The sequence below is a fragment of the Salvelinus fontinalis genome, chromosome 16 (assembly GCF_029448725.1).
Source record: "Salvelinus fontinalis isolate EN_2023a chromosome 16, ASM2944872v1, whole genome shotgun sequence".
NCBI classification, from domain to species: domain Eukaryota; kingdom Metazoa; phylum Chordata; class Actinopteri; order Salmoniformes; family Salmonidae; genus Salvelinus; species Salvelinus fontinalis.
The window spans coordinates 28,068,492-28,082,900 of record NC_074680.1 but is presented as its reverse complement, the minus strand read 5'-3'; the positions used below and the strand labels follow the sequence as shown (position 1 = coordinate 28,082,900).

The 14,409-nt window shown below is 48.3% G+C and overlaps 1 protein-coding gene across 2 annotated transcripts in view; it reads right to left on the bottom strand.

The window, feature by feature from the left end:
- Positions 1–401: 401 nt before the first annotated feature.
- The window catches only part of LOC129812932 (kinesin-like protein KIF26A), a 118,102-nt gene continuing 104,094 nt past the window's right edge, over positions 402–14,409 (bottom strand). For both annotated transcript variants that reach the window (XM_055864922.1, XM_055864923.1), the window contains 6 exons: positions 13,496–13,658; positions 9,470–12,752; positions 5,433–5,626; positions 4,417–4,437; positions 3,915–4,065; positions 402–3,725 (listed from right to left, as the gene is read on the bottom strand). In XM_055864922.1, coding sequence (XP_055720897.1) covers positions 3,541–3,725; positions 3,915–4,065; positions 4,417–4,437; positions 5,433–5,626; positions 9,470–12,752; positions 13,496–13,658 — 3,997 coding nt within the window. In that variant the 3' untranslated portion in view covers positions 402–3,540. The remainder of the gene's footprint in view (positions 3,726–3,914; positions 4,066–4,416; positions 4,438–5,432; positions 5,627–9,469; positions 12,753–13,495; positions 13,659–14,409) is intronic.

Below are 14,409 nucleotides of genomic sequence, written 5' to 3'. Positions count from 1 at the left end.
GGTAGCCATAGGCTTTAGTTTGTTGTGGGGAATTGTCTATGTTGAACGTCTGTAGCCTGTGTGTGTGCACTACGTTTATAGCTTCACGGTCGTTTGTTGTTTTGTTAGTTTGAAAGTGTTTTGTTTCGTTTTACCTTCTTCAATAATAAATTAAGATGGCTTATTTTCCTCATGCTGCGTTTTGGTCTGTCTCACTCCCACACGATCGTGACACCAATTGAGGTTGAAAAAAATTTAATAACTGTTAAGCCTTCATTACCTTCTCAACCTAACATGACTTTCAATCTAGTTTGACGACCAATTATTGTGGCTTTGAATTATGTAGGCCAAACCATTGGGCCGAACAGAATGGTTTGTTTCAAGACAACCAATGAGGAAAAATGTATTCACAATGTCAGCAATAAGAAGAAACCTAATTTATTCACAGATAAAACTCAACACGAGCTGCCATATTATACATTTATACACAAGGTCAGAAAATCCTATACAAAACCAAGGACATTAGAAAATATGGGTTTTTATATGACATACGTAAACTTTCTTGAAATGTTTCGGTTTGGTAATAGTAATTTAATTCATTCAACAAATCCCACATTAGGGAGAGCAGAGGCTATATTGTAAAAATCAAAATGGTAAAAATGGAATAGAAATCATTCTTAGAAATCAATAGAAATCTCATGCAGCATCTTCAGAAAGGGCCTGAGAGTATATTTGAAAGAAAACAAATGAATATTTTAGTTATAAATCAAACACATCAAAATACAACAAAAGCTAGTTTCTTAGTGGATAACTAAAACCGGTCAATCATCTTTGTCCTCACCGTTTTAAGAGAAGTAATTCAGACACATACATTCTGGCCACTACATACAATTTGTTGATTGATTATATTTGCCATACAACATCAACATCTGAAGTTGCTTCACTGCATGTATAAACTGTGGTTTCTCATGGCCTTTAGTTAGGACACTACTCTTGGAGCCTATCCTAGTCTTTGATTGAGACATCAGGTTAAATTAGCAAAAAAAAATAGATTGTTAGAGAGAAGTGTTATATATATGTAGCTTTGAAGCAGATCTAAGGGAGGGTTCTGAGTCATTGCAAACTGTCAGTGCTGTTGATCTACACTACATGACCAAAAGTATGTGGGCAGCTGCTTGTCGAATATCTTATTATAAAATCATGACCATTAAAATGGAGTTGGTCTCCCTTTGCTGCTATAACAGCCTCCACTCTTCTGGGAAGGTTTTCCATTAGATGTTGGAAAATTGCTGCTTCCATTCAGCCACAAGAGCATTAGTGAGGTCGGGCACTGATGTTGGGCGATTCGGCCTGGCTCACAGTCAACGTTCCAATTCATTCCAAAAGTGTTCGATGGGTTTGAGCACAGGGCTCTGTTCAGGCCAGTCAAGTTCTTCCACACCAATCTGAAACAAACCATTGTTGTATGGACCTCACTTTGTTCACGTCCTCATTGTCATGCTGAAACAGGAAAGGGTCTTCCCCAAACTGTTGCCACAAATTTGGAAGCACAGAATTGTTTAGAATGTCATTGTGTACTGTAGCGTTAAGATTTCCCTTCACTGTAACTAAGGCGCATAGGCCGAACTATGAAAAACAGCCCTAGACCATTATTCCTCCTCTACCAAACTTTACAGTTGGCACTATGCATTGGAGAAGGTGGCGTTCTCCTGGCATCCGCCAAACCCAAATCCATCAGTCGGACTGCCAGATTGTGATGCGTGATTCATCACGCCAGAGAAGTGTTTCCACTGTTCCAGAGTCCAATGGCAGCAAGTTTTACACCACTCCAGCTGACGCTTGGCATTGCCAATGGTGATCTTTGGCTTGTGTGCGGCTGCTTGGCCATGGAAACCCGCTTCATGAAGCTCCCGACGAACAGTTCTTGTGCTGACATTGCTTCCAGAGGTAGTTTGGAACTCGGTAGTAAGTGTTGCAACCGAGGACAGACGATTTTTACGCGCTTCAGCACTCGGTGGTCCCGTTCTGTGAGCTTGTGTGGCCTACCACTTTGCGGCTGTGCTGTTGTTGCTTCTAGACATTTCCACTTCACAATAACAGCACTTACAGTTAACCGGGACAGCTCTAGCAGGGCAGAAATTTGACTGACTTGTTTAAAAGGTAGCATCCTATGACGGTGCCACGTTGAAAGTCACTGAGCTCTTCAGTAAGGCCATTCTACTGCCAACGTTTGTCTATGGACATTGCATGACTGTGTGCTCGATTTTATACACCACAGGTGTAGCTGAAATAGCCAAATCCACTAATTTGAAGGAGTGTCCACATACTTTTGTATATATAGTGTATGAGGTTCTTATAGTGGGAGTGAGAATGTTGGAATGCATAGAACCAAGGCTTGGCACCAGTAAAAAGAGTACAACACAAGAGCCGTAGAATTACGTTTGCTTGTGGCATCTCATCTATTCCATTTTGTTCGTGTCAGTAGAACCCAGTCGAGGCTCATCTAGGGATAAAAATGTACGCACTGACAAGCACCACTATGCCTTGTCAGTGCGCACTGGACTCTGGACACCCCTAACATAGAGCACCAGAGAGAGCCTACTGTCACACCCATGAATCATGGCGTACACACAGCCTGTTGGGAGCAGGCCCTGTATGGTGTATGGTGTGTTCTGCCATTGCCAAATTTTCTATTAAATAAACAAGGGGCAAACAAAGCTCAGCTCCACATACTTTCTTCTCCCCTTTTATACACCTCCACCATCACTCATCTCAGCACCTCCACTGGGGCCCTTTGGGATCAAGGCAACTGGAGGGAGGAAACATTTACTCAACCCTGCTAGCTTTCACAGCTCCGCTGGCAGTGGTTGAGTGATAACAGCAAACCAAGTCCTTGACAAGATAACACAGACCTGGTTTAAAAGGTAGAAAATCTACGAAACAAGAAAGATAACATAAGGCGCAAAGAGGCTGGATAAATGGGCAAAATGCTGACTGAGGTTGGTTTGAAACATGAGAAAAGGCAAAGTTTGGGAACGCAATAACATTAGCTTATTGCTCTTCCTTTCTCTTACATCTTTTTTTTACCTACAAATGATATTTTTACACACATCATAATCATATAAATACACTATACAATGCAATATAAAATTATTATTTCTTAAAAGGAATATGTTCAGGGTTTGCTTAGGTATGCTGGTTATGATACTAGCACCATACAAAAAATTATGACTCAAAATAAGTTGAGTGAAAAAGGCACTTCTGGTTGTCGTTGAATGACTCTTGGGTAAATGATGGCCTCTCTCTCATCATGCAGGAAACACAGACACCGTTGTTGTCTGTGCACACGTTTCTCTCCCATTCCAACAAGAACATGTCCAGAACAACGAGGCACTGTAGATAAGTCGGTTCAGATCTCCTCTGTCTTCATGCAAAGACCCTCGTCCTGTTTGTCTTTTAGTTTTTCTTGTCACTTCATTCCAGCAATATGAACTGGCTGCTACATTTCATCATCATTCCTTTCTCACTTTCTGGATTACCCATCTCTCATTTCGCACCTTCTCAGACTTCCACTTCTCGAAGTCCCTCTTGAGTGTCAGGCGGTGATGCCACACTGATGTCGAAGCACGTCACCATCATGACACGTGACTTGCATATGTTGACACAGAAATCCAGCTCCTCTGTGACCTGACTCAGGGCCTCCAGGTACTCCTGGGACTCCTTGTCCAAATCCTGGTCCACCTCAACTGGAAGAGAAGAGACAGGAGAGCAGAGGATTAAAGTCATGGTCACCCACAGTCAACTGAAAGACTGTCCACAGAATCAAGTTAACTATCAATAGGAAGATAACTTTCTATTTTGGTGGGGAATATGAAGAATAAAAAGTTGGAAATTCCCATATTCCCCTATCCTGGAATAGTCTAGCAGATACTCACACTCTCCTATCCACTTGCAAGGGTCCATCATCAGCCGGGTCTTGGTGTCCTCTAGCTCTTCCTTCAGGGTCTCGTGTTTGACCTTCAGCTCCCTGATCTGCTGATACCGCCGCTCCAGAACCTTAAGCTTACTGTTGAAGTACAGCAGCCCCTGAGAGAGCGAGAGCGAGAAAGAGAGAGAGAAGCGATAGGGTGGTGAGTGACAGGAACTGTTTGAAATTCAGAGTAAGCTTGAAGATGAAGATTCATGGCCGTCATTGGACTAGCATTTTTGTTGCTGCTAAAGAATTGCAGGATATACAGACACAGGTGTGTATATTAACATTTCTGGACATTTTCCAGGTATTGTAATATAAGAATACTGGTTTCCTGTCACAATGGGCTGAAACCTAATTTGAGATCTGTGCATGCAATTAATGCCTGTTCTTCCCTCACTCCAAACTATTCCCCAACTCCCATTACAGAATAATGAAGCCTCAGCCATCCAGCAGAATCAACGTACCTTCTCAACATCTTGGAATGGCTGTTAAAAAGGAGAAAAGGGAAGAAGAGTAAATACAAAAGGTCAAAAATATTATCTTACTCTAGACAGAGCTATGATCTAACAGAGTTCAAACAAACATGAACACACAAACAGACATGAATATACAGAGTACTGAACCCTGTATATATACACACAGAAAAATCCATGTGAACACAAATAGACATGTGAATATACACACATTGAAACAAGCCTTGGTGCACACATTACATGGTATTCCAAAACTGGTCTGGGAATGATGGTCTTCAACCAGTGATGGCTGGGAAAGACAAATGGAAGATAATCTTTTCCTAATTGAAACTAAATCAAACCACCACCAGCTGATTTAAAATCTTCTCTTAACAAATCCCTGTCTGGCTACCTCAAACTTGTGGGAGCAGTTAATGACCCATGGCAAGTAGCGCCAGCCATAAAGAGCCATCAGGCAGCCAGGGATGGGCCATGGTGATGGCTGATGGGCTGTGGAGGGGGGAACGCACATTCATCACAAATTCCTGGACTGCTCTTTCCACCACCACCCCTTCCCCCTCCGTCGACCAGCACCAGCCTCAGTCATATCTAAACCAATTAACTCCAGACAGTAATTGCGTCCTGATCTCTTCACATTCCTTCAAAAGTCCGGCTAGCGTAACACTGGGCTCTGACTGTGGTCACACAGACACTTAAAGACGCCGGGAATCACCATTGGGCAGACTGAAAGTCAAACGTCTAAGATGCATATTTTCATCTTGTTCTTTAATAAGAAACTGGGAAGGAGTGAGCCAAGACCTTCCCACGATGCCATGCCTGGCTTCAATGTAGCACATTCAGAATATTGCTGAGATCAATGTATCACATTCAGAATATTGCTGAGCCTGACATTGCTAAGCAGCATGTATGTAGTGATGAACATGAACCTAATGACAGGACTCTAAAATAAGTTCAGTTACAGTATGGAGAGCTTGTATTACAGACAGTAAGCGTGACCCTTCGCTCACCTCGGCTGAGTCCTCCTGACGCCTCCTCTGGAGCCGTTCCACATCATCGATCTCATACACCTTAATCTCAAAAGGCTCCTTTAGTGGTCCTGACATGGGCGGCAGATCCACCCACTGGCCAGCTGTGCCAGTCTTCTTCCCCAGGGATGAGGTGTCTGGCAGGGGGGCCGGGATGAGCCGCCGTCGCTGGAGCCCTGGCGAGACACAAACAGACAGGCACATCAATTACTGCTGGAAATATACAAATGGTAATATCTGCCAGTGTAACGATACTCTAAATCCTCCTCCTCCTCAGACGAGGAGAGGAGAGAGGGATCTGAAGACCAATATGCAGCGAGGTATGATGACATGATTTATTGATTTAAACAAGACACGACATAGACAGAAAACGAACTATACTTGAATAACTACAAAACAACAAACGACGTAGACGCACCTGAACATAAGAACTTACGTATAACGAAGAACGCATGAAAACAGGAACAGACTACATAAACCGAACAAACAAAACCGAAACAGTCCCATGTGGCGTAACATCACACAGACACAGGAGACAACCACCCACAAACAAACAGTGTGAAAACACCTACCTTAATATGGCTCTCAATCAGAGGAAATGAAAACCACCTGCCTCTAATTGAGAGCCATATCAGGTCACCCTTAAACCAACATAGAAACAGAAAACATAGACTGCCCACCCAAACTCACGTCCTGACCAGCTAACACATACACAAACTAACAGAAAACAGGTCAGGAACGTGACATAACCCCCCCCTCAAGGTGCGTACTCCGAACGCACCACCAAAAGTCTAGGGGAGGGTCTGGGTGGGCATCTGACCACGGTGGTGGCTCCGGCTCCGGACGCTGTCCCAATCCCACCATAATAAATCCCCGCTTCTGTGTCTTCCTCAAGGTGGCGACCCTCGCCACCGACCTTGGACTGGGAACCCTAGACATGGGTCCCGCTGGATTTAGGGGCCGCCCCGGACTGAGGGACGGCAGCTCCGGACTGAGGGACAACACCGGGACAAGGGGCAACACCGGGACAAGGGGCAGGTCCCGGCTGATAAACTCTGGCAGATCCTGGCTGGCTGGCTCTGGCGGATCCTGGCTGGACGGCTCTGAAGGCTGGTCCTGGCTGGACGGCTCTGAAGGCTGATCCGGTCTGACGGAAGGCTCTGGCTGATCCGGTCTGGCGGAAGGCTCTGGCTGATCCGGTCTGGCGGAAGGCTCTGGCTGATCCGGTCTGGCGGAAGGCTCTGGCTGATCCGGTCTGGCGGAAGGCTCTGGCTGATCCGGTCTGGCGGAAGGCTCTGGCTGATCCGGTCTGGCGGAAGGCTCTGGCTGATCCGGTCTGGCGGAAGGCTCTGGCTGATCCGGTCTGGCGGAAGGCTCTGGCGGCTCCGGTCTGGCGGAAGGCTCTGGCGGCTCCTGTCTGGCTGACGGCTCTGTAGGCTCTTGGCAGACGGGCGGCTCTGTAGGCTCTTGGCAGACGGGCGGCTTTGCAGGCTCATGGCAGACGGGCAGCTTTGCAGGCTCATGGCAGACGGGCAGTTCAGGCGCCGCTGGGCAGACGGGCAGTTCAGGCGCCGCTGGGCAGACGGGCAGTTCAGGCGCCGCTGGGCAGACGGGCAGTTCAGGCGCCGCTGGGCAGACGGGCAGTTCAGGCGCCGCTGGGCAGACGGGCAGTTCAGGCGCCGCTGGGCAGACGGGCAGTTCAGGCACCGCTGGGCAGACGGGCACACCTGTAGGGAGGAGACGGAGAGACAGCCTGGTGCGTGGGGCTGCCACAGGACCCACCAGACTGGAGAGACCTACAGGAGGCTTGATGTTAAAAGGCACCTGAAGGACCGGGCTGTGGGGGAGCACTGGAGCTCTGGTGCGCAGCCTTGGCACCACTCCCCCAGGCTGGCATACTACTTCAGCCCGTACCCTCCAGAGTGCAGGCACAGGTTGAACCGGGCTGTGGATGAGCACTGGAGATCTAGTGCCTACTACGCGCACTTCTCCCTTAGGCTCCACTCCCACATTTGCCCGGTACGAGCGGAGCGTAGGCATAGGACGCACTGCACCCTCCCAGCGCCCCGGAGACACAGCACGCAGAGCCGGCGCAGGATACCCTGGACCGAAACTGCGTACCGGAGACCAGACGCGCTGAGCAGGCACAATACGCCCCGGCTGGATGCCCACACTCACTTGACACTTTCGGGGGGCTGCCCTATAGCGCACCAGGCTATGGGCACGCACTGGCGACACCGTGCGCTTAACCGCATAACACGGTGCCTGACCAGTGACGCGTTGCTTATAATAAGCACGAGGAGTGCGCTCAGGTCTGCTACCTGGCTTAGCCACACTCCTCTCTAGCCCCCCCCAAAAAAAATTCTGGGGTTGCCTCTCGTACCTGTCCCGCTGCCGTGCTGCCTCCTCATATCGCCGCCGCTCAGCACTCGCTTCCTCCAGCTCAGCTTTGGGGCGACGATACTCCCCAGCCTGTGCCCAGGGTCCTTCTCCATTCAAGATCTCCTCCCATGTCCATGAATCCTGGGATTTCTGCGGTTGCTTTCGCTGCCCTTTTCCCCGCTGCTTGGTTCTGGTAATTTGGTGGGTGGTTCTGTAACGATACTCTAAATCCTCCTCCTCCTCAGACGAGGAGAGGAGAGAGGGATCTGAAGACCAATATGCAGCGAGGTATGATGACATGATTTATTGATTTAAACAAGACACGACATAGACAGAAAACGAACTATACTTGAATAACTACAAAACAACAAACGACGTAGACGCACCTGAACATAAGAACTTACGTATAACGAAGAACGCATGAAAACAGGAACAGACTACATAAACCGAACAAACAAAACCGAAACAGTCCCATGTGGCGTAACATCACACAGACACAGGAGACAACCACCCACAAACAAACAGTGTGAAAACACCTACCTTAATATGGCTCTCAATCAGAGGAAATGAAAACCACCTGCCTCTAATTGAGAGCCATATCAGGTCACCCTTAAACCAACATAGAAACAGAAAACATAGACTGCCCACCCAAACTCACGTCCTGACCAGCTAACACATACACAAACTAACAGAAAACAGGTCAGGAACGTGACAGCCAGGGCCGAGCTGTACGGCTTTATCAGTAAATATGTATGAGGCTGAGATGGAGATGTAAAGCGATAGCAGGCTTTACACAGACCTCCTGAGCGTGCTGTTGATTGCATATGTATAAGGCTTTCACTACTGTCTATATCATATTACTACCACATTATATGAATTGAAAAGGTTGACTATATAAATCTACGAGAGCTGGAACATGGTCACGACTTTCCAGTGCTGTTCAACTTAGTTCAAAGTCATCTCATTACATACCTTAATTACATTTCCCATATAAGAGTAATGTATTCTGCTGAATCCGAAAGGTGAGAAAACCAATAAACTATAAGAATCACATTTTAAAAAGCTATCTTTACAAGATTGCCTGGGGAAGTTGGAGAACGCGACAGGTTGTACTCGATGTTGTTTGGGGATTCTGTGCTATACTCTGTCATGCTGCTTCGATCTGGAGAACTGCAGAACTGTAGTTCTTAATTCAGATGGGAACACCACTCAGTCTGCTTTTCAGCATGACACATCTAGTTAAAGTCAAAAGCAGTGAACCTTCACCCTTAACAACCCTTAACTAGGGATTTTCTAAGCTGCTCTGTGCAAGAAAACTGCTTTTCCAAAGCAATTAGGGGGAATTTATAGACGTGCTTTGTGACTTCTAGACAAGAGGCTTTTACAGAGACAGTTGGACATATGTCCTCCATTAATGACCTTCTCCATTATTTAATAAGTGGACTGTTTGACATCACACAGAGGCTTGTAAAAAACATCAAAGACTGGACTTAAACAAGAAGGCTTGTAAAAGGACCTAAGTAATGCTTGGGATTTTATGGAACTTTCACATGTTTTTGATTCCCTAACAGTATGCGGTTGTACAGGATATTATCAGAGATAATGCATAATGATGTATACAGATTCAGAGCTCTTACCATTGCGTTTCTTCGGGGACTTGGAGGTCCTGGGGCGGCCTGAGGAAGACATCCCACTCTCGCTCATGGATTCGTGTGCAGAGGATGCACTGCCTGTGGCCTCGCTGTCACGGATCATGCTCTCATAACCACTGCTGCCCCCGCTGTGGTAGAAGAGAGCTGTTCGGCCCATGGCTGGGGGCAACTCTCCACTCAGAACACTGCTGTTGTCACTGCCGTGTCCACTGCTGTAGCGCTGCGGCCTCCTGGGGGCTGTGATCTTACTGTAGGGGGAGGGCAGCATGGCCACAGGGGACTTGTCATCACTCAGGTTCACCCCACTGTCATTACCACTATCAGAGTCCCCTGAGCCCCTCATGTGTTTGCCTGATATGCTGCTTAATGCCAGCTCACTGACCCGGCTGTTGGCTGCCCGCATGGCCTGCCTGGTGCCCATGATAGTGCCCCGGCCAGGCTTGCTGTTGGCGGCTGCGGTGGCACGAGGGGCGGAGGTCTTACCAGTTGGGGGGAGGTTGGCATTTGGGTTCCTGGTGGCTGGAGCTGCCAGGGACTTGGTGGAGGAGCTCAGGCCTTTAGAGTTGCTAGCTGACAACAAACGGGCTTTACTTCCATTGACCGCTCCTACTACTCTGGGGTTAACACTACCTTTGACCTGCCCAGCTTTACCTAGAGCACCTGTGGCGCCACATGGGGAAGGTGGGGAGGTAGCAATGGCAGAGCTGCTTGAGATGGGTAAACCAAATCTGGGAATTGGCCTGCTGGATATGCTGCTGCCCAGGATGGCCCCACTGTTCTCTCGGCTGAGGGTGGGTTTGGAGCCCACCATGGACATGCTGTCACATCTCTCCAGGGACATTTGACTGCCGTAATGCTTCTGTCCAGCATCCCCTCTGGCCTTCAGGCTGGACGTGGCTTTGGCCGAGGTGTAGTCACCCCTGAGGCTGGATGTTTTGAGGCTGTTGGAGTCTCCTCTGCAGCGGACCTCAAGCTCATCCTCTGACACTGTCCCCCTGGTGAGTAAGGGCCTCCCTGCTTCTCCATACGCAGACTTTAAGGCACTTTGGTGCAGCAGGGTCTTGTTCTTCTGATCCAGACTGGATTTGCGCACTGGGGGGGGAGGAGGTGAGTTACCACCAGGTTTGGGGAGCATGCTGGCTTTCTGCCCATTGGTCTTCCCATTTTTCCCCAGAGAGGAGAACTTGAGACTGTTGGTTGTAGCTGTGATGTCCTGGGTGGTGACCTTGGTCTCTGGGGAGGCATGGATGACAGGCACGATGCCTAGGGTGGTGGCCCCTCGTCTGAGCTGAGGCATCTTGCTGGGGGACCCTGCTTTCTTGCTGGGCGACTTCTCACAGCCGTCCACCACCCTCTGGGCTGAGGTAGAGCCCTGCACCTTGGGCTGGCGAGGTACGCTGTTGCTGTTGAAAACACCAGCTTTTCGGCAGGGAATGCCACTCACTGGGGTTCTGGGGAGCTTGCTGGTGGCAGTGGCGCTGGAGACTGGGAGCTGAGGTTCAGAGTGGTTGTCAATGCGCTGCCAGGAGTCCTCCTGCTTGACTTCCTGTCTCTGTGGTTCACGACTGCTGCTGTTGCTGTTACTATGGGTGATGGATGAGGTAGGTTTCATTTTCCTGGGCAGACTGGAGTGGACTATGTAAGGGCCCTGGGAGGGTTGTGAAGAGGAACTGAGAAAGTTCACTTTCGCTGTTTTGGATGGGAATCTGAGGGATCCTTTGGTTGACTCGGGAGACGGAGGGCACTTTGTCAGGGACAGTTTGCTAGACACTGCGCTGTCACTGTCCAGTTCAGAAAAGCTAAAGCCGCTGTCATTCAGGGAGTTATTGGTGTCCCTTGGGGATGATTCACAGTGAAACATACCCAGGGAATCCAGATACAAGGTGCCTTCTGGGCCGATGTGCTTAGTCTGTGGGAGGAAGACGTCTGCCGAGTGGGCCCCTTCACTCTCCAGAGTACAGACGCTGACCTCACTGAGCCAGGAGCTGATGGACGAGCCCCTGCTGCCCACACACACAAATGCGTCATCCTGTAAGGGGGTGCGCACCTCAATGTTGACTGCACCCCCCACAGCTGACGTGTAGGCGTCAAACTCATCATTGATGCTGCTGATGATGCTGACGGGCCGGGAGCCGGAGGCCAGGGCCTGCAGGGAGCAGTCGCTGTTGAAGCTAATGATGCTGGAGGGCCGACCGTTGTCTATGATGCTGCCGATGGACAGCTCCTCCACCACAGTGAACACCAGCTCATCCTCTCCGTTCAGCTCTACAGGCTGCTGCAGGGTCACCGTAGCCCGGAGGATGTCCCTGTCCAGGCACTTCTCTCTAAGGGTGGAGCGCAGCTGGCACACCTCTACTGGTTCCCTGGCCTGGGCTCTACCAAGAAAAGGTAGAGACTCCCCCCGTTTCCCAGTCTGATGGCTCATTCCCATGGGCGGCATTCTAGTGGTGGACCTCTCCTCTACCTCTCCGTTGCATCTGCGTGAGTCTCTTTGCTGTGGGGGAGGGGGAGCAGGCTTGGGTAAGGGCTTCTTGTTGAAGTAGACCTTCTCCCGCACCACTGGCTCAGAGGCTAGCACCAAGGCCACATCCTGTTCGATTGAGCTAGCCCGGCTCTCTGACATCATCACCTTCTCACCATCAGCACTCGTTCTGCACACGCTCTCTGAAACCCCTCTGGAATGTTCCAGTTTAGACTTTGAGGGGCTTACCTGGGGGCTGCTGGATGGCGGAGTGGCTACAGATTTAGGAGGAAGTTTGGGTGAGATATTCTCCTGGGAGAAGGAGGCTTTAGTTACAGTCTTTAGGGAAGCTGAGCCAGGGCCTTCCTTTGCCTTGCTGTCTATCTGTGGACTAGCCTGACTTCCCCTACCCTCTCCAACGAACGCTGTAGGCTCCTCGCTGCCGTCAATACATTCCAGGCGTTCCTGCAGCTCAGCAAACGTGTTGCACATGAAGAAGTGGTCTCTGTCCAGGGGGCCCTCTTTCCCAGAACGCTTCCTGTTCAGAGAGGGGATGATGGGAACGAAGGCAGGGGGGCCCTCGTTGTCACTCAGCTCCCTATCAGAGATGGTGGCGCCGCCTGGACCCACGTAGATAACGGTGTCGCAGGATTGCTCGCTGCTGGAGGAGTAGTCTGGGTCGCTGAGCAGGGAGGGCAGGTCCGGGTCCAGGGCTACCGTCCGGGGGTGGAAGGGTCTGAGGTGGGCCGGCCGACGGATCCTCCCCTCCTCGCAGGAACTCTCCCCTCCAGAGGAGCTGGATGCATACTGCAAGACAGCCAGAAACACATACAGAAACTTACAAAACAGTGTATATGGGATATGTGTAAAATGCTTAGTACAAGACTGCTACATAATTAGACTGTCTGCACACTTCTTATATTCAAGATATAACATTATTTCTTTAGACTTATTTAAATAGTCTTTATGTCATTTTTCCCGCATGTCTCTCTTTCAATTTATATTTAATTAAATCGTGTAATAATAAATCCCTTTTAAAATGGTCAGTCAATACATTTAAAGATTAAAAGTGCACATCAATAGGCACACTGAAATTTATGTCAATAATATGAATTGGTGTGCGTGGCATGCATTATAATCACGCCAGAGACCAATGCAAAATAAATACATGCTGTCATTCCACCTAATTATCTGGAGTAATTATTTCCCTAATCCTTAGGCAGCCCTATTGATTACATGATTATGTGTTGAGAAGCCAAGAAAAACTAGCTCTGAATTATGGCACTAATAACCTTGCATTAACAGAGGCCCTGATTCATTTCATACCATGGTCCTGAAATGGTGAACAATGCAACTTCTGTTAATAACACCACTGTAATACACTCTTGAGATCACTAAAAATGTATATAACTGTGAGAATCTATGCCTTTCCCTCATCAAAACAGTAAGTGCTGTGTTCATCGAAATATGTTCAAATAGAGAATACCCATGCGGCTATACCAATGTTTACGGCCTATGATACTGAAAGCTCTTCGAGTCGAGACACAGACCTTGGACTTCTTCTTCCTCATGCGGTGGATGCGTGAGGCCAGCTGGATGGTGGTGAGGGAGTCAGCGTAGTTAGCAGAGGAGTCAGAGATGTGGGCGATCATGGTGGTTCTGCAGTTAATGTTCCCCAGCGACTCTCTCAGCAGCATCGTCAGTTTGCTGTCCCTAGAGATGGTACGTTCACGCACACCATCGTTATCATTACTGCTCATGAAACTGCAGGATTTTTCAGTGCCTTATATCCCTGTCTGTGCTAATGACTAGCAAACAAACGTTAGTGTTGGTTTACATTCAACCAATGTCCTTAACATGTAATATTAGTCTGGGGTGCCAGAGACTCATTTCATATTCTTCGACTGTTATTTTCGGTTCTAACCTCTTAGTATACTTCCTTTACACTACAGGCTCTATTTTCGGCTGGCGGTAAGGAGGCACAATGTCAAATGCACGTTAGTTTGCAATTTTGTCATGTAAACACTGGTGCACTGGCATTTTCCAGCCCTAACGCCAGGTTTGGTAATTTACCTGTCTAGCATCAGCTCACTTCCACTGTGGTGGGATGGCTGGCAATATTTGAGGCATGTCCTTAAAAATACTTGCAAAAGGGACAATTTCATGCAGTGCTAAATGGGAAGTTGTAAGACTCTTAACGGTAACACATCTGATAATGGCATGGATTTTGAGAGCAGAAGCGCAGCCTATCCAGTAGTACCCATAGAAGAGAGATGTGCATTTTGTGAATCTCCTATTTAGAAACAAACTATTGGTTTCCCCCAAAAAAACTATTGGTTTCTGCCCAATACCCGATACTAGAAGTATTGCTGTTGGTTTAAAAATCAGATTGATTAAACGAAAAACAAACTTTTTACAAATATTACCCGTCCATGGGTTTATGGTGATAACGTAGGCTACATGG